This window comes from Clupea harengus, chromosome 12 (genome assembly GCF_900700415.2).
Source record: "Clupea harengus chromosome 12, Ch_v2.0.2, whole genome shotgun sequence".
NCBI lineage: Eukaryota > Metazoa > Chordata > Actinopteri > Clupeiformes > Clupeidae > Clupea > Clupea harengus.
In genome coordinates this window covers 10,232,695-10,253,439 of record NC_045163.1, presented here as the reverse complement: position 1 = coordinate 10,253,439, position 20,745 = coordinate 10,232,695, and the positions used below count along the sequence as shown (strand labels likewise).

General features: G+C 43.2%; 1 protein-coding gene across 1 annotated transcript in view; it reads left to right on the top strand.

Annotated features, from left to right (window-relative positions):
- The window catches only part of map1b (microtubule-associated protein 1B), a 30,783-nt gene extending 12,410 nt beyond the window's left edge, over window positions 1-18,373 (top strand). The window contains exons 3-7 of the mRNA XM_012833693.2: window positions 6,194-6,276; window positions 7,644-7,784; window positions 7,958-13,388; window positions 14,707-14,939; window positions 15,319-18,373. Of these exons, the coding sequence (XP_012689147.2) occupies window positions 6,194-6,276; window positions 7,644-7,784; window positions 7,958-13,388; window positions 14,707-14,939; window positions 15,319-15,474 (6,044 nt within the window). The 3' untranslated portion in view covers window positions 15,475-18,373. The remainder of the gene's footprint in view (window positions 1-6,193; window positions 6,277-7,643; window positions 7,785-7,957; window positions 13,389-14,706; window positions 14,940-15,318) is intronic.
- The last annotated feature ends 2,372 nt before the right edge of the window (window positions 18,374-20,745 follow it).

Genomic DNA, 20,745 nt, shown 5'->3' with positions numbered 1-20,745 from the left:
GCATGGTACTGGGTCTGACCTGTCACACAGTACTGTCCTAGTGTTCTGTGGTGGTTCTGTGCTGGATTGCTATCACAGAAGTCATGTTCCGGGGTGGTTCTGTGCTGGTTTGTTTCAATGGCAGTTCTTCTGGCGGTTCTGCACTGTTTCTGTACCATGACAGCCAGGTTCTGGTATACTGTGGTGGTTTTATGCCGGTTCTGTACCCGGGTGGTTTTGTTCTGACGTATCATAGCGATTCTGCGCTGTTACAGTGGCGGTTCTGTTTTGATATTTGACCACAGCGTAAAGGTCTGAAGTGTGTCAGTGATGACTGAGGGCTAATGAGTGAGTGTCACTGAACTGGCTGTCCTCTGCTCAACCAATCTGAGTAGTACAGAGAGACGTCTGACCGATATGAGTAGTACAGAGAGACGTCTGACCAATGACTGGAATAAAAAAACATGGATAGTGTACAAAAAGTGAGATTTGGTCGGTTCTGAGTGGATCTGGCAGATTTTCAGCTCACTACACATGCTCTGGCTGCAAAAAGCACTTACTGCGCAGACCCTGGCTGCAATTTTGCCAATTTGATCGACCAAATTGGGCATATTTTTTTCATAACATAAATGTGTGCTGCTGTGAAAGATTAAAACTGATAGTCGATGGAGGTTTGCAATGTTCTACTGTTGCAAAATATACATAAGTCTGGAGATGGATGAGCTTTCCATTGGCCAGGTTTTAGCCTTTAGTTTCTTACAGCCAATGACATGGATTAAGCGTTCCCAAATCTGGTTGCAGATGTTGTACCAAACTACGTTGATGCCAAAAACATTTACTGATGTGATTATATAGCAACCCAAGCTTAGATATACCTTACACCAATAATTAGCCTATGGTGAACTGATGGCCAAGTGTGTCAAGTGAAGGTTTCTCTCTCTCTCTTTCTCTCAGTTAAATTAAGTTCAAATGGGCTTTATTGGCATGACCATAAAAAACTGTGTTTCCAAAGCTAACTTGAGGAACAAAACACATACATATAGGACAAGCTTCAGGCAAACTTGACTTAGTCCCTGATCTTTTCAACAGCTAGAAATACCCCTGGCCTACAGCATGGTCACTTTGAATGTGAAATCAAATACAGGCTGTTAGACTTTTTAAGAATCCATCAATCAGTTGCATGTCTCCATTAGTGCAATTTATTGTAAATTGTATGTCAATTTGTTAATGCAATGTAATCCTACAAGTAACATGTTTAAAATGAAATCTGTTTTGTGTCTTTGCCTTTACCTATGCCCACAGTTCAGCTGTTATCACTGTTGTCACTTTGCATAATGATTATTGCTACAGCCTGTGTGTGCTGTGTGTGGCATATTTATTATGTTGGCAGAAAATAGAGAAAACACACATGCACCAACAGATGGACATAATAAGCTGATACAAATGTGCACTAACTTTGAATTAGTTGATCATTGATTTAATTTCCTGCCAAACAAGCTAAACTAAACACAACCTAATTAGGACAGCTGTGATCTAGAAATTGCGGTTTTTCGTGGTAGCCTCAGGGACAGGAAGGTGTGTGTGTGTAAATAGAACATCCACTGCTCTGCTGCCCCTGATCATTAGCACCATCAGCAGAAAAGGCAAGCTCCACCCTTGATGGTAACACTTAGACTAACATTACACACAAATATAATTTTTGGGTATCAATTTGATTATCATGAGATTTTATTTTCAGTTGTCAAAATTGGTGATGGCTAAAAGTGGTGGGGACATGTGAAGAAGAAAAAGCAGAGGGAGAAAAAGGCTTGGATTTAGGTTGTTAGGATTTAAGTCACGTACTGCTGATTCTAGGCTTTTTCCCTACGCCTTTTTTCCTGGAGAAGAGCATGTGTTTGATTTCTTCAAAGGCTTACATGGGAAATCCTCATTTGAAGAGCCACGTGTGAAAATGGCTGCTCAGATGAGGTCATCACTAAAGAACAAGTGATGTCATAATGAAAAGACCCACAAGGTCATCAGTAGAAGACAGTTGAGGTCATCATTTGTGAACTGCTGTGTTTGTGTTTGCGTCAGCATAATTGGCATGTGGTCTGCCTCCGTTATGCAGCATGGGCAGAGCTGCCTGAATGATGTCGACAGAAAGATGAAAAACAAAAACATAAAAATAAAGACATCAGAAAAACAGCTGATGGAGGAAAGGAGCAGAGAGGTGGAGTGGGAGCTTTGAGATGAAGGAAAAGACACGAAAGGAGGGGGGGGGGAGCTGTCAAACATCTTTCTGGAGCCCAGAAGAGAGGCAGCAGGCTGCAGGTGGTATGCTGGCCAAGAGAGGGGGAGAGGTGGAGGTAGATAAGACAAAACGGAGAGAGAGGGGGAGGGGAGAGGGAGAGAAACAGAGATTGATAGAGAGAGAAAGAGAAAGAGGAAAAGGAAAAGGAGACATGAGAGGTAGAATGAGGATGATCAAGGGAAAGGGTAGAAAAGAGAACAAGAGAAGAAACACACAAGTAGCAGGTTGAAGAGAGGACAGCATCTTTCTCTTTTTTTCTCTCTCTGCTGCAGTCTTTATGCTGGGGGGGGGGGACCTCCACATAAACCTATCGATCTCTGCAGCGCAGCACACTTCAGCAAGGCTCAGTGCAGCTCCTCAGAGGGTTTCCCCAGAGGACCACCGCCCTTCCCCTCCGCAGCTGATACTGTTATGCAAGCCTGGAGGTGTGCAGGACATCAAAGAGAATAAAATAAATATTCTCACAACAAAGACCAAAATACTACAGTCTCATTGACAAGGATAATTCATCATAACAGATCATACAGAGAGTTAAAAGAAACAAGATGATGGCGAAAGACTTTTTATTACTCTTTTCTTTTTGGATTTCCTTACACATAAATGTTTCTGTGTTCCACCAGCGGCCTCTTAGGTAGCAGATTTAAAATGCCCCCGTGTCCATCTCGGGCCAGGGTCACAACAGAAGGCTCTAGGCAGATCAGCACACTGAGCTACGGCCTCTCATCTTCTCACAGAGAGGCACTGAGGCACTGAAGCCATTTTAGCTGAGGCACAAATTGAGCTCATGGCCCAGTCTGAGGGCACGTCCCTGTGGAAGCAGAGGTTAATGGAAGATTCCGTTATGGAATTATGAAGTGCGGTCGCTAGGATACGGAAATCAGGGCGGTGGGATAGGGGTGAGGTGGGAGCAGACAGGGTTCAGATTTGTTTATCAAAATGCTGAGATCTTGTAAATGCAACTGTTAAAGACTTCATATTAACCTTAACGATCAGAAGGTTTTCAGAATATGGATTTTACCCTCTCTGCTTTAACCACTGCATGTATAAGGTGACGGTCAGACTATAGTCATTTTTAGGAGGCTGATGAATAATAGAAGGTAGCTCTTGTTTTTCCAGGAATCCTGCTGAGCTACCTTGGTATTTTAAGTGCTACAAGGGGAAAGAAAGCTCATGTAATTTCCACAACCTTCCAATGTCCAGAGTGACAAGGCAGTTTTTGTGTACAGATTAATATAATGAAACACACACAGCAGAATACAGGGTCTATAGTTCTGGTGTAAATAAAGGAATCATATCAGATCTCTGTCAGATGCAGATGTCACATCTATTCAGAGCTGCATTCGGACAAGTCGAAAGTCCTTTAAAATATTGTTTTTCTTTCATAACTATTCAAAAGCACTAAACCGAGGAGATACATTTGGAAGTTCATCAGCCTATCATCTCTTTCTCATTTCAAATGTATACGTTTACGATTTAATAACAATTAGATAGAGGGGATAGTGGGACACAGTTGTGCAGGAGAGAGAGAGAGGAAGGAAGATGATGATGACACAGGATTCAGGAGATTGATGATGACACAGCATGGCTGTAATAACACTATAATTAACCTTAGTCAGACACCTGGCCTCAAGGAAGGCATACACACACACACACACACACACACACACACACACACACACACACACACACACACACACACACACGTAAGACAATTAATGAAGTGTCCTCTGGCTCTGCCTGAAAAAATACTGCAGTAGTCCCACAACAACCGTCACATCCCTTGGTCCTGCTTCAGACACTTATAGCCATCGTAATATAAATCATTGTAATTAATTTGATCAATTAGTTATTTTTTTATTGATTAAACTGTGGCATCAATCATAACACATTTTATAGATTTGGATATTGATAGCATGAGCCTGGTACAACCAGACACACATTCATTTGTGAATAATCCTAGCGAAAACTAGGCGAGTGAAACCAGGCTATGATTACATAGCCTTAAAGAGATGAATATCCTAAAAGTTTAATATTGCTGGTCATTACTGATGTCATTTGAAATGTGTTTATCTATATTGGTGAGTGAAAGCACAGATCAAGCATCAGATGAGATATTTTTGTAATAGATAACGTAAGGTTTCTACTATGAAAGGATGAACAAAGACCCTTGGGTCTGTGGATGGAAATTAGCCTCCGGCTAAATCTTTTACCAAGCACGTCTTCTCACATGAAACTAATGTCCTTTTTCCATGTTCCCTGATAGATAAAACTAATTAACTGAACTAAACTAATGTTTAGGAGTGATGGTGAATTAACACCTCTGAGGTGTTCATTTTCCAGCTGAGGTGACAGTGATAAAGATGAGAGTTTGGCGGAGTGGATTAATATTTATTAGAGGAACACGCCTGCTGACAAGAGCACCGCATTATGACAGCCTGATAAATTAGCAGTCATCCATCTCTCGCGTAATGAAAGAAAGCAGGGAATTCCATCCGCTGGTGGAAACAAATTTGAAAATTATCTTATTTTTTCTAATAAAGGTAAACAGTATTACACTGATATAAGTTTTTTTTTCTTTTTCTTTTCTGAAGCAATTGATATTCTACTGATTTTATATTGCTTGTGTTGGTGTCACTGATATCCAGCAAGGTATTTGTTTTCTTGATATAACAATATTTGAGGCAATACACATGCTTGTGATTTGACTTTGATGATTTAATACGTCTTGTGTAATATGATAGAACACAAACACAGTTAAAAAGTGTAGTGACTGTCGTTAAAATGGAACGGCTTCTATTTTACTCATTCTGTTATTCATATAGAGCTAGGTGATGCATGGTCTTTAGAGTTGCTGATTTTTAATTGGACATGTAGTAACAGAAAAAAGAGAGAACCGCTGTCAGGTATGTGTGTGTCAGATGGTCAACCAAGCAAAACCAGCTTCACACAAAAAAAAACACACACACTCACAGCTGTTCACTCAGGGTTTTAAAGTTGAATCGCAGACATAATCACGATAGACTTCAGAGTGTGGTATCCATGTGTCAATCAAAATCAGCCAAGGGATGGTTATGAGCCAGGCTCATAAAGTGATGAGATAGGTAGGTAGTCAGGCAGACACACACATACACACATACTGATCCATCTGGGCAATCAGTGATCAATATATCTGTATATGTGTAACGGTAGCCAGCAGGTACAGCTCACTCCCCAACACCTTAAAAGAGAACATTATGAGCCTCTCGGTGGCAAAATCAAGCGGTTAACTTCGACGCGGTTTCTTGCCCTGTAGGATTACACTGCATTGTCGTTTTGCGGTTGCCAGTTATAGCAGTCCAACTCAATACCGGACCGATCATCTCAATCATTTTTGTCCCTAGTCAAATTTGGACCCAAGAAGATGGGAAAATAGGACCCGGGCTGAAAAATGCTTGAGTTCTCCTTGAAGAGACATGCTACTGAGAGCCTCCTTGCAAGCACACCTGCCTCACATGCCCAAGGTTGTGAGTTTGAGTCCGGTGCAGGACTGTGCTTGGTTACGCAGGTTACGTTGGTGCTGTGAGCTGGATCACCTCAACCTCACTCCCAGAGTCAACCTCACTCCCAGACACCTTAAGAGATGTGCTAGCAACAGATGCTAAGACCCATGGGTTTCAGCCTCCTTGCTAGCACTCCCTCCTCCCATGCCCAAGGTTGCAAGTCCGGTGCAGGACTGTGCCTCTCTACACGATGCAGGTTACATGTGAATAATTTTGTTAAATACATTTTGGCTTGCTGTTCTGGTCTGTTGGTGTATATATCTTTTTCTGTTCTCTGTCTTTGTACTTTAACAGGAAATGATGAGCTGGACTGGATGCCGCTGGTCTCTTTTAGTGTAGTAGACAAGCGAATGAATGGTAATGATGGCTTCTTTGTTTTCAGGACAGAAGATTCTGCACCACAAAAGCAACGTGCTGGAGACAGTGGTCCTAATCAACCCTTCAGATGAAGCTGTCAGCACTGAGGTAAGTGTGTGTGTGTGTGTGTGTGTGTGTGTGTGTGTGTGTGTGTGTGTGTGTGTGTGTGTGTGTGTGTGTGTGTGTGTGTGTCGGAGGGTTTATGGTCTTTGAGATGTTCTACCTATTAACTTATGTACTTAAAAATATAAAATGTATGATTTAAAATAGCTTACACACAATTCTTCTCATAGAATAAACTATGATTAATGATTTTTTTCAGATGTACACCTAAATCAAATGTAAACACAATGCAAATGAATGTATTACATTGAGTGTAATATAGGTACACATGACTAGTGAGCTAGTTAGCAACCTAGCCAGCTAGTAGGCTTTCCAGTCACTTGTCTTTATATTAGAACTGTCATTTTGTTAAGGTAAGCGCAAGATTAAATATTTAACGTACCAGCAACAACAACCCCTTACAAGGCCCTCCAAGCTTTTCTTTTTAGCAAATTAAACGAACCAATGATGCCATAGCCCTGCAATTTTCAAAACCGTCAGAGACAACACAAAACAATCTGATTGGCTGCTGCGAGGGAAATTCGCTCCTCATTTGCATAGGATTGAATGCTTTTTTTTCTTCTCTCTAACGTTTTTCACTCGCTTAGCCTAATTCATTCAGTGTACGTCACAATTGCCTGCCTCCAACAGAAATTAATGGAATGGAATACTAGAACTTCGCTTTGCTTGCTTGCATGTATCAGTACCGTAAGTCATTTAGAGGCCCTTAAATGCTTCTTATAAGCACAGAAATATTGATTTTTTAATTCCCCTGAGTCCTCTTCTAAAATGCATGTTCTGCATTCTTGATTGGCCAGTGATGCACCTGCAAGTAGAATGATATAATTTGCTTTGTTATGGGGAGACAAGTAAACAAAAGCAAGGTCGTGGCCTGATATTGTTCTGTATGGTCCTGCTTGGTTTGGTTAAACCAGTGTACTCGAAGACCTGCTGTTTGCTTGTGGACACATTCAAACCTTTCAAATTTCAGAGAAAACCCCATGTGCAGATTACACATTCAGCTCGTGTTTCAGTCTTTTTTTGCTGTTCCTTCCTTTTTTCCCCAATTTGAGTTCCTTTCAATTAATTGGGAAAGGGGTTGCCTTCTCCAAAGAAATTAATTCTGTTAGACAATTCAGAGGGCAAATATGAGCCAAATATATTAAATAAATGTATTTACACATTTTTTTTGTTGCTGCAGACATATCCTTCCCCTCCCTCTCTCTGTCTCACTTTCACCCTGTCACTCACACATAACAGTATACATGCACATTACATTAGTGCATCAATGATCATTTAGTGGATGCAACTAAATTAATGACTTTGAGTGAGAGCTATTGTCATATGGCTTGTGCATGATATTTTGTGTTCAGGCGCGTCTCATGATCTCGGACACGGCGCGACACAAGCTATTGGTCCTAGCTGGACATTGTGTGGAAAGGACAGGTGAACTCATCCTGCAGTCCGGCTCCTTCTCCTTCTTCAACTTCATTGACATCTTTACCGATCAAGAGGTACCTGACCTCACTTCAGTGAATCATCTATATCTATGTAGACTTCTATATCTATCTTTATTTCATTATTCTGAATTTTTTTTGTTTTCATAATTTAGATATTCTCCTACAACAAATATTAGCTGCTATAGTCATCAACAGGGACTAATTTAGTACTGCTTTTTTTGCTACAGATTGGAGAACTTCTCAGTAGCATTCATCCAGCTAACAAGGCAAGCCTCACACTGTTTTGCCCCGAGCAAGGTGACTGGAAAAACTCCAACCTTGACAAACACAATCTCCAGGACTTCATAAACATAAATCTGAACTCCCCCCTCATTCTCCCTGAAATGGAGGGCCTGTCAGAATTTACCGAATACTTGTCAGAATCAGTGGAGATCCAAACTCCATTTGACATCCTTGAACCACCAACCTCAGGTGGATTCTTGAAGCTCTCAAAGCCGTGCTGCTACATTTTCCCCGGAGGCCGTGGAGATGCAGCGCTCTTTGCTGTCAATGGTTTCAACATGCTAGTCAATGGCGGGTCAGAAAGGAGGTCCTGCTTCTGGAAACTGGTACGGCATCTTGACCGTGTTGATTCAATCCTCCTGACTCATGTTGGAGACGACAACCTACCTGGCATCAACAGCATGCTGCAGAGGAAGATCGCAGAGCTGGAGGAGGAACAGTCACAGGGATCCACGGCCAACAGCGACTGGCTGAAGAACATGATCTCCCCAGATATAGGGATTGTGTTCCTCAATGTACCACAGCACCTGGAGAAGCCAGAGGCAAACTTACGAGTGCGGAGAAACATTGATGAAGCTTCTGCTACTCTACATTACCTGAGTAAGTTATCATTGACACCAGAACCTCTCCAGAGGGGCACTGGAAACACAGTTGAACCCATCATACTCTTCCAGAAAATGGGAGTTGGAAAACTGGAGATGTACGTTCTTAATCCAGCGAAGAACAGTAAGGAGATGCAGAACTTTATGAAGCAATGGACAGGCAGTGAGAAAGACATGGCTTCAGTTTTAATACCCAATGAAGAGGAGTCAGAACTACCAATGTCCTATTTGTCTTCTATCTCTTCTCTGATTGTGTGGCATCCTGCTAACCCATCAGAGAAGATTGTGCGTGTGCTGTTTCCTGGGAACGCCAAACAGAATCACATTCTGGAAGGACTGGAGAAGCTGAAACATCTGGATTTCCTGAAGCAGCCAGTGGTGACGCAAAAAGAGCTGTCTGCAGACATGGCGCCAGCACTTCAACAAGCAAAGATGAAGCATAAAACAGATAGTAGAGAGAGTCTCAAGTCCGTTTCAAGGCCAGCCACAAGCAAAGGCTTAAAGAAGGAGTCCAAGGACGAGACACCAGAGAGAGTAAAGCCAGAGACAGAGCCACCTGAGGAAAAAAAAGAAAAAACACCAATCAGAAAAGAGAAGGCGAAAGCTCAAGAGAAGGAGATCAAATCAAAGGTGGAGCAAACTCCAGAGAAAAAGAAAGCAGACATTAAACCAAGATCTGCTCCCAAAGAAAGAGTTGTCAAGAAAGAGGCAAAGAAATCAGTTGAGAAGAAGAGTGATGAGAAAGAGGTAAAGGATGATGCTGACAAAAAGGAGGAAAAGAAGAAAGATGAGAAAGTGACACCAAAGAAAGAGGAAAAGGCAAAAAAGGAGGAGAAAGTTAAGAAAGATGAGGTTAAGAAGGAGGCTAGAAAGGAAGTAAAGAAAGATTTGAGGAAAGAGTCTCCCATGAAGGCGAGCAAAAAGGACGACAAGAAAGAAGTAAAGAAAGAAGATCATAAGAAAGATGTGTCAAAGCCTACCAATTTTCTTAAAAGGAATGCAGCCTCTTCTGGTGAGGCAAAGAAACCTGCCCCAAAACCAAAGTTGCTGAAAAAAGATGATGTGTCAAAGAAGGAGCTAGGAAGCCCTGCAAAGTCCAAAGAGAAGGGGAAAGTCAAGGCTGCCAAGAAGGACACTAAAATCAACAAGACCAAAACTGAAACTGCTGCAGCGGCTGCTGCTGTTACTGCTGCCACTGCCGCAAGTGTTGCAGCCGGGCTTGAGGCAGCAGCCAGTACCACCGACGCTCTGGAAGAGGAAAGGTCTTTGATGTCATCTCCAGAGGACCTCACCAAAGACTTTGAGGTACTGAAAGCAGAAGAAGTCACTGAAGATGAAGAGGCTTTACCCCAGACCAACACTGTGGACACTGATTCAACTGTGCTGGTGCACCATGAAGAAATCATTCTCACCAAGGAGTCCCCAGAAGCAGGTGAATCCATGGATGAGGGTATAACAACAACAGAGCCAGAGGGAGAAAGTGGTGAGACTCCTGAAGAGGTGGAGCCAAAAGGGAAAGTCAGCAGCATCACCAGTGAGAAGTTTGAAGATGAGGGAACAGTACTTGAAGAGTCATCTGAGGCTGGGGACTATGAAGAGAAAGGAGAGCTAGAGGAGGAGGAGGAGGATGAGGAACGAAGGACAGAACTCAAATCTGAAGTGAAAACCAAGGAAAAGGAAGACAGTGAAGAAGAGAGAGAGGGTGAAACCACCGCTGTTGCTCAGGCTGAAACAACAAAGCAACAAGAAAGTCTGTTTGTCTCCAGCTCACCAAAGGTATGCTCCCCGATTTCTCCTGCTGCTTCAATTCATGATGAATTCCTTCCAGAAGGTTCTGGAAGTGAACCCGCCTCAGATGATGAGAACCGAGACGAACCTCCCGAAGAGTACACCACCTCGGGTCATACCATGTCAACTATTGAGATCTCAAGTGTGCCAACGCCCATGGACGAAATGTCAACTCCAAGGGACATCATGAGTGATGAGACCACAAACGATGAGACCGATTCTCCTTCTCAGGACATTGCTAGGTTTGGAGGGACAAAAATGTCTGGCGACTTTGAGAGGAAGGAGCTCCCAACTCTTCAAGATGGCCCTGAATCAGACCACTCAAAAAGTGATGCCACAGAGGGTGAAGACTATCAAGCTTCAGCTTCTACAATCTCACCTACATCCTCACTGGAAGAAGACAAAATTGCCCAGTTTTTCAAGAAGGAAGAGGGTGGACGCAAGTCACCCTCAGAATCATCAAACAAATTTGAGCTTCATTCTTTGAGGCTGACTTCTGACTCTTCAATGGGTCCAATAGTGAGATCTCCATCTGGTGATAAGAATATGTACATGAGCTTCATATCATCAGGTATTGCCTCTCCCATTGAACTGGGCACTACCCTCACACCAATAGAACCAAGAGAAATGATCGAGAGCTCACTGAGTCCAGATGATAAGACACTGGAGGGCACCTCTACTCCACAATCTGCTGGCCATACACCTTACTATCAGTCTCCCTCAGATGAGAAAGCAGGAACCCTTCTACCAAAAACAGATGGTCCAGTAATTGTTGAGGTTACAAGCGACAAAGAGGACTCTCCTAGGCAAGGTAGTCCTGTGGACGAGCAAGTTCTCAAATCTCCAGTGGACAAGTGTAGCCCACCAACTTCTGGAGCTGAATCTCCAACCAAAGGAGAAAAAGCCGGGAAGGTGTCAACATCTAAAGAAGAGAGCAAAATGTCCATATCAGAGGGAACGACATCTGATAAGTCGCCAACTCCAGTTGATGAAGCTGTTGCAGAGGACACCTTTTCCCATGTTGCATCTGTGTCAACCTCCCTAGCCACCAGCTCTCTTCCAGAGCCTACAACTGATGATGTCTCACCATCTCTGCATGCTGAAGTAGGCTCCCCCCAATCCACAGAAGTGGATGAATCCCTCTCTGTCTCAGTAGGTCAGACTCCATCTGCTTTTCAGGAAACCGAGGCCTCTCCATCGAAGGAAGACAGCCCACGACCAATGTCCATCTCCCCAGACACCTCTCCCAAAATGGCAAAGTACAGAATGTTCCTTCAGGAGCCCAAATCCCCTGGGCCTTCCACCATGCAGGTCTCCCAAGACTCACCAGACCACTCTATGGCCTCAGAGTTTTGCAAGCAGTCACCACAGCACCCCTCTGCCCCAGGGGATCGTGGGGTCACCGAGAATGGACCCACAGAGGTTGACTGCAGCCCCTTCGACATGGATGACTACCATCTGGGCAGTGATTACAGGCCTGCGGTACTGGCAGAGAAGCCAATGCTTTTCAAAGAGTGCAACTCCCCTTATGCTGCCTCAGCATCCCCATCCGAGGCCTCGCAGTCCACTCCCTCTGTCACGACTCCTTGCCAGATTGGGGGACCAAGGGAAATGTCCCCAAGTGCCGCACCTTCATCAGACCCTACTACCCCAAAAGCATCGTCCTTCACCCACTCCCCTGTGTCCCCAGACTCCTCATTGGTGTTGGGAGATCCCACTATTTCTGATGTTATTAATAATGACAAAACTAGTCCCACATCTCTGTTCGCACAGGGCAGTTCTTATGATGCTGAAGATGCAAAGGGAAAGTCAGCTTCTCCTGCAGCTTCCCCTACTACCCCAAAAGCATCGTCCTTCACCCACTCCCCTGTGTCCCCAGACTCCTCATTGGTGTTGGGAGGTCCCACTACTTCTGATGTTATTAATAATGACAAAACTAGTCCCACATCTCTGTTCGGACAGGGCAGTTCTTCTGATGCTGAAGATGCAAAGGGAAAGTCAGCTTCTCCTGCAGCTTCCCCAGTGTCTTCATATGCATACTCCTCACAGAAGACTGAAAAACTGTCTCCGGCAGGAGCAGAGACTAATCCCTTCAAATATGAGTCCAAATCTCCTGTCAGTTCCAAACCCCCTTCACCATCTTACCTGCCTCTGTTCTCTAACCTGTCAGAGTCTCGGGAGTCACGCACCTCTCCCACTTCTGGTGCCTCAAACTTTGGTTCCAGAGATCCAGACTGCTCCAAGAAGAGCCCCTGTCTTCCATCCAGGACAGATGTCGATCTGTGTCTGGTGAAATCATGCGAGTACAAACACCCAAAGACAGAGCTGTCACCATCTTTCATTAACCCAAACCCACTTGAGTACTTCATGAATGAGGAGAACCCTCTGGAGGAGGAGGAGAAGCCTTTGGAGGAGGAGGAGAAGCCTTTGACTAAATCCAGTGGTGGTCCCCCTCCTCCTGGAGGGAAACACCATGGAAAACAGTGTGAGGAAACCCCTCCAACCTCGGTCAGCGAGTCCGCTCCCTCCCAGACAGACTCCGATGTCCCCCCCGGCACAGAGGAATGTCCTTCCATCACAGCAGATGCCAACATTGACTCAGAAGACGACTCAGAGACACTCCCATCTGACAGGACTCTCACGTACCGCCATGTGGATCCACTGCCAGTGGCCGTCCGCGATGTGGCTCCATCCCCACCCCATCCTGACGTCTGCATGGTAGACCCAGATGCCTTGGCAACTGAGGAGAGTAACCAAGTCAAGGACACAAAGAAAGAGGGAGAGGAGAAGCCCAAAAAGAAAAAAATAATGACTAAGAAGTCTGCATCACCAGCCCGCAAGAGTGGCCTTTCAAAGTCAAGTGCACTAAAGGAGACAAAAACTGCCTCTCCAAAAAAGACCCCCAGTGCTAAAGGGGGAGAGGGGAAAGATGCGAAAAATGCAACCAATACTTCTGCCTCACGAGGCGTGAAAAGTGCCACTTCAGGTATGTTCTGACATTTCTGCTGCCCACACTGAAACACTTAACATTGCCTCCAATCTATTACAGAGTCTGCAATTCATAGTTTTCAGTCACGTGACTACAATAGGTAGCTGACGGGCAAAAAGAACAGCGAACTAGCGTTAAACAGTGGACAACTTCGAGCAGTGCCGCCTACTCAACTACGATCGCCATCAACCACAGACCATACCACTATAGCCAGACGGAGATATTTAGAAAAAAATAAAATGTTTGATCCATGTACTGCACCCGCTGACATTTTTATTTCTTTAACCTCGACGAAGTCCCTGCCAGAGCTCCAGTGTGGAGATATTTACATATATCTAATAGAAAATCCGTCCCCCTACACATCTCAAAAACTGAAAGCCTACAAAAGCACAGATAGTTATTTAATTTTCAGAAGTGGATGGGTTCACAACGCTGTCGTCTGGAAGGTGAAAACAAAAAACATCTTCATAATCAGAGCAAAGATGAGTGCCATTTAATAGCTAGCTACCAGCTAGCGAGATACCTGCTGTTAGCTACGAGCTACCTGCTGTTAGCTACGAGCTACCTGCTGTTAGCTAGCAGCCTTTAGCCTACCCAACGCTGTTCTTTATCATTTGACACAATTTTCTGGTTTAAACAAGTACGAACACCTGGTCTGGCGAATGACAACTTAAATTATCTTCCCATATATTTTCTACTGGCATTGTAGTATTACCAGTTGGATGACAAAATACACTAGCCTAGCCTACTTGCTTAGGTACTTGTCGCAATCTCAGAGAAGAAACCGGGTAATCCAATTTGAATTGTGTTGATGCTTTGTTTATTGACTTTATTACTTGATCTATTCCCGTTTTAGGTAGTTATTCTGATAAATGAGGCGACCAGAACAGGGTGACTGGTTTTAATGCCAGCCCCAAAAGTATGGCTACTTTACTGTGTGTCCGAGAAAAATTGACCCAGAAGACGTCTACAATCAACTGGTAGCAACGTGGGCGTGTTTTAAATGCGATAAAAACGAAATCCGGGCTTGTCTCCTCGCCGATTTGAACAGCCAACCAAGCAACAACTGTCTAGCATTTTACTACCTAAGTCAGACAATGTTAAAGCGGAGATATTACATGATATTGAATGAAAGGTGGTCGGTTCCTGTATAAACTCCAGTGTTAGACAGGTGTGGAATGTGTTTTTTGCCCTTCAGCTGGTCATTCTGACGTCACGTGAAAACTATGAATAAAATCATATAGTGTTCATCTCATTCTGGTTTAATTTTCACATTTTCAATGTAATGGATTGCATACCTATTTTTGTCTCACAGGAAGCAGTAAAACCTCCAGTGGATCAACAGTTCCCAACTGCCCCCCCATGTACATGGACCTGGTCTACATCCCAAACCATTGCAGTGCCAAGAACGTGGACTCTGAGTTCTTCAAGCGAGTTCGCGCCTCGTACTACGTCGTCAGCGGTAACGACCAGGCCGCCCAGGAGCCCAGCAGGGCAGTGCTGGACGGTCTACTCGAGGGGAAAGCACAGTGGGGAAATAACATGCAGGTCAGTCAACACCTAAAGCCTGTCTAGAGGAGATAAAACAAAAGTATGACTAAAGAAAGGAGTATTGTGATGAGCTCCTCCTCCTCCGTGAGAGGCAAAAAATACCCAATAGCATCAGAGTTAAAGCTCTTAAAGTTACGTACAGTAAAATGTTTTATTTGTTTTTTATTCATAAGAATGGCAATGATAATGAGCTTCCTCAAGTTTAACTGATGTCATGCAAGAGCTTTGCATAGCAATGTCTATCACAGGCGGAGAGAGAAAAACAATTTGGAAATAGAATGTTCTATTCAGTCAATAGTACCACTCCATTGCTGACTACTATCATCGTCCTCCTTGGTCCCTTTTTCTTTATTCATTCCTCCCTGACTGTCCACAGGTCACCCTGATACCAACACACGACTCTGAGGTGATGAGGGAGTGGTACCAGGACACTCACGAGAAGCAGCAGAACCTGAACATCATGGTCCTGGCTAGCAGCAGCACTGTTGTGATGCAAGATGAGTCTTTCCCTGCGTGCAAAATCGAGCTGTGAGCTGTGAGGCCAGGGATGCTATGATCTGCTGGCCTGGTGTTGTCATAACCCCGCAGCTGGGTTTAACTGTCATAGAAACGCAGAACAACAAAGTCTAATTGATGCCCCCCCCCCCCCCCCCCCTCAAAAAGTGTGAAGTCAGAAAATATTCCACAACTTATCTGATTTCACTGATTGGTCACAGTCACCGTTTCAAAATGGAATCTAAAACAGGAGTTGTGATGATTTAAACATACATGTAAAGTATACCTAATGAGGAGGATGCAGGATGAATCCTGGTGAAATGGTTTCAGTGAGGATCTACAAACTGAAATTGTTTTGTCTGTGGAGTTGAAAATACAAGGTGTGAGGAGTTAGCATCTCTTCAGTACATGTTAGCCCCATTGAGCAACTTAAACTGCAGGGCAGTTATACCAAAATACTGGAAATGTGTGATACCCATACAGAAAATGTGGAAACACTAGTCTTAAAATGACATTGCAGTGAATGTGGATTAAACTGGACTGGTACATTGTACTTGGAATGTTTTTAAATGTAGGTGTGAAAAGGGAACAAGGCTGTGAGGGAATCCAGTTTAGTCTGTAACGTAGCTTATGATAACTCAGAAAAGCCTGAAGAATAATCCATCACAAGTCAAAGAAAACTAATAAAACTGTGTTAGAACAGCTCATATCAAGCAACTGGTACAAAATCTTCACTACATTATTAATGAAATCTACGCACCAAAGGATGATGGATATTTTGTTCAAAATGCCTTAGAACGTGAATTGAATGTACACCATGATTGATGCACTTACTTTGAGAACAGATGTCAAGTATGTATAGAGATAGCAGATGAACGTAATTCAAAGACAGTTCCCCATTGGAAGAGATAACGCAATGAGCCAGTAGCAATCTAGGCGAATCATAGTGTTTATCCAGTGCGATGTGGAATGTGTCAGTTGTCATCTGAGGCGGTCAGTTCCTTATATGATGTATAGTGCTTTTTGCTTGCAAAGGGCCTATGTGAAACACCGTGAGAGGCAAAAAATACCCAATAGCATCAGAGTTAAAGCTCTTAAAGTTACGTACAGTAAAATGTTTTATTTGTTTTTTATTCATAAGAATGGTAATGAGCTTCCCCAAGTTTAACTGATGTCATGCAAGAGTGTGTCACAGGCGGAGACAGAAAAACAATTAGGCTTAATGTCTGAGTTGATAGTTTTTTTTTCAGTTTTCCTGGTGTGTATCTCCTAAGTGGCATCATTTTCCCTTTTCCCTTGCTATTTTTAGAGTATGTTGATATTTGCACTACATGTTTTTTGCACTTAAGTTCACTTGAATTTTTTTATTAGTTTGTTTCTTCCAAGTCAGTGTTATCCCTGTGGTTATTTATGATATGCTATTTATTTATGAGTGATTGTGAAGACGCTCACATCTTGAAAATCTTGACTGCCATGACAAATGTTCACCTAGACTTGAGCTAGTTGTTTGTTTTTAGGAGTCATATTCTGAAAGAAGAACACACCAGCTGCATCCAAGCAGAAAATGGTCACTTTAGGATTGATACCCTTTGTTTTAACTTTGGTTTGTTTGAAACTCTCAAATACTGTATAATGTATATGTATCCCTGCTTGACTCTTCAACTGCTCTGTTTTCCTGAGTTGACGAATCAAACGTAACCAGAGCCTGTCAGAAAGTGGTACATCTATGCTTGAAAACTGAGCAAGTTTCCTATCATTTGGACATTTTGTTTTCTAGAACAACACTGTACTATAATTATAGATAGTTCTGTGGCCAGATGAATGGATGGAAGACATGTGCACATGTAATGTAATATACTAAACATTTCTCTCTTTCGCGAGAGAGGAGGGAGTTCTGGGAGCCCTGAACTGCCAACACAACATTATCGCAAGTCCGTCATTAAGTGATTAAGTATGCTGTGCAAGGCATGTCCTTTGGGCTCCTGCCATATTCTAATGGGCAGAGAGATATCCCTTTCCCGTTCAGGGTCCGCCATTTTCAGATCTTGGACCTGTGTCACTGGTCTAAGCAAAACTGGTACCAGGTAGACAGAAACATGCAGTGCATTTTAAGCATTATGAGAGATCACCATGATCTCAAAATGGTGACTCTGGTCTCCAGCACTTCGGATGCCTGGCTTTCTCCATACCTACTTTAAACAGAGTGTAGATGAACGTGATAGAGAATGTTTCATGAGTGAGAGGCAAACTTCACACTTCATTTCTGTTTGATCTACATGACTCGGACAATTTACCAAACACTAAAGACAAGAGAACACATCTCCCGGACAGACAAACCAACCGTTCAGCACTCATAAACCACTGGCTGACATGGCCTCAAGCATTTATATGATATTGCCTTTAAGCATTTCATAGAGATCTACATGGAAGAGTTGAGTTTTAAAGTTCAATACAATACTTACAGAGATCAAATTACTGGATGTCAGGACTGAACTCAGTCAGTAGTTGTAAATAGTTGCAGTAGAAGTCTTTTAACCAAGCAAGGAAAAGCAAGAACATTTGAAGCATTTAGAAACCAGATGAACACTCAGCTTTTAACTTTTCTCTCAGCTTCTCTCTATATCCATCATTTCTTCTTTCCCTCTCTTTCTGTCGTGCCCCCTCTTTCCTCTCTATCTCCCTCTTTCGAGTGATTGTAAGAGTTTGTTTGCAGCTGTGTATGGTATATATGTCTTGTGAGCCTGCATCAACCCTTGCCCTTTCCAAACTCATATCTAATGTAGAGGATAGTCTCATGTAAAAGTATTAACTAGTGCTTTTCTGACATTTGTGTGCAATATCTGATTTTCCCAACTCTGGGGCATTTGATGTAAAGGGAAATACTATGGAACGCCAGGGGAAACGACACAATAATAAAAACTGTTGTGAAAAATCCATGTCATGTCATGTTGACGTCTTTTCTTCTTTTTATTGTGAGAAGGAATAAACAGCATGAGAGACAAAACCACCCTCACGCTTACCTCATACTCACAATTGAATGCAATTCAACATTACATATACTTTATATGCATACGTACATACAAAGACACAGACTAGGGAGTAACTGTGGTGTACAGAATATGAAAAGCTACAAAGCAGTAGATTCAGAGAGATAGAGGGAGAGAAAGAATAAGGGCTACAAGAAAAATCTCCACAGTGTCCCTGCCGGTTGGCTATAAAAGACAACGAGGCTCCTGGGATGCAGCTTCTCCACCACCAGGGCTGGTGATGAGAGCTGTGGCCCTGAAGGGTTCACCGAGAATGGGTATGATTTATGCTAAGAGACAGCGTCTGGAACCTGGGGCGAGGCCGAACCAGTGAACATTTATTAGATTGATTTTCACACACACACACACACACACACACACACACACACACACACACACACACACACACACACACACACACACACACACACACAGTCTCCATGCACACACGTACACACACACAGACACAGACAGAGTCATACGAATAGAACCTGCACATAGATGTAGACACATGCACACACAAACCCACACTTTTTCTCTCTCTCCCTCTCTCACACATACACACAAACATTAATAAACATACATGCACATAAACACATGCAGATTAAAGCATACATGCAACACCCAGACAAATAAATCACCGTCACATTCTGAACAAGTTTACAAACACTGATGCATGTATTATACAATTATGAATTGTACACAGAAATAAAACTTTTACATGGCAATATTAAATGTAGACAGAAATGTGTGTTTTTCCAAAGGACATGGCCAATAGACATGTGCCAGGCTAAACTGTGTATTTATCTCTGCGTCTGACTGATGCCCACCCATTTCATCTCTGCACAGTGCCAGCCAGTCGCCCGTGCCAACAAGGACATTAACTAACAGTGACGCGTCCACCACAGGCATTTTCCTGGCCCAGACCAAAGGGTGGCAGAAAATCCAAGTGGAAAACTCCATGTGGCCAATGATAACCGCTGTCACAAATTAAAAAAAGAAGCCTAAGTCAAAATGTGTGTTTTAAAGAGTGAGAGAGAGAGAGAGAGAGAGCAAGAGCAAGAAAGGGACAGATAGAGAAAAATACCAGTACCAGTATGATCTGAAATCAAGGCTGTACATAAAGTGTTACTTCTTTGTACACTCACTCGCGGACACACACACACACACACCCACACAGAGAGGTGTGCTTACTCTTTCACATGTGAAATTCTGGTCAAGGGCATATCTCTGTTTGACAACCGTAAACTGTGACGCCGTAGTTTAATGGCTTTTTAATGGTCAAGAAACAATTATAATGTTCTCATGTGGGTGTGTTCCTCTGCTCCTGTGCCAGTGCTCTTCCGGGACTGAATTGAAGTTGTATGTATTTAAAACCTTCACATCTTCACATCTTCACTTCTACCTTTTGCTTTGGGGGAGGGTACATGAGGTGACGTGGTGATGACAATATTTCCATACTCAAATTCTGAGTTTCCTCGCCGGGAAGAATGCCTTGTATTTTCATATTGAAGCCTGAAATGTTTGTTAGTGGGTGGAGGTGGGGGTAGCGGGTGTCTATTAGATCAACTCCATTCCCCTCCATGTTGTCAGGTATGCCTGCTATGACACATCTCTGTTCACTCTCCCTGGCATTAATAGTGACTCAACTGGGTTCTCAAGACAAGCAATAAGTGACGGCAGCCAGTGGGACCCCATTACCGCTAATGGGATTGGGGATGACATGAGAGCGTCTTCTCAGTGCTGATGACATGAGTTGATGAGTGAGGGGGTCGCACAGGAAGCCATCAATATCAGGAGCCAGAGAGGGTTAGTACTGACTGGCAGATTATGTCCCACCTGTGATTGGATTAGCTCAGCTCGGCACAGCACTGGCTATAGGGAGAATGCAGAGCGACCCTTTGCAGTGATTAAAACTGAAGCTTTGCGTAAATCAACCGTTTTATGGAGCCCTGCCAGCTAGAGAGGTTTACCGCTCTCTGCCAGTTTGATTGGACCAAAAAAAGCCTAGCAGGCCTACTGTATATGATCCGAAGATACACCCGATTATTAGGTATTCAAGAGAAATATTCAAGTAAATACATTGCAGATAAAGGAAACACACAGAAATGGCTGTATGATGCATTTTAGTATCATTTTAGCATCTTTGCCGTGTTTTTTTATGTCAGTATCATATACAGGGCGAGTTCATGTGACTCCTTGCTTCAGCTCACCTCATAGGTGCAATATTAGTAGTTGTCAGTTAAAATGAAATACATCTTTCCCTCCAGGACCCAGACAGC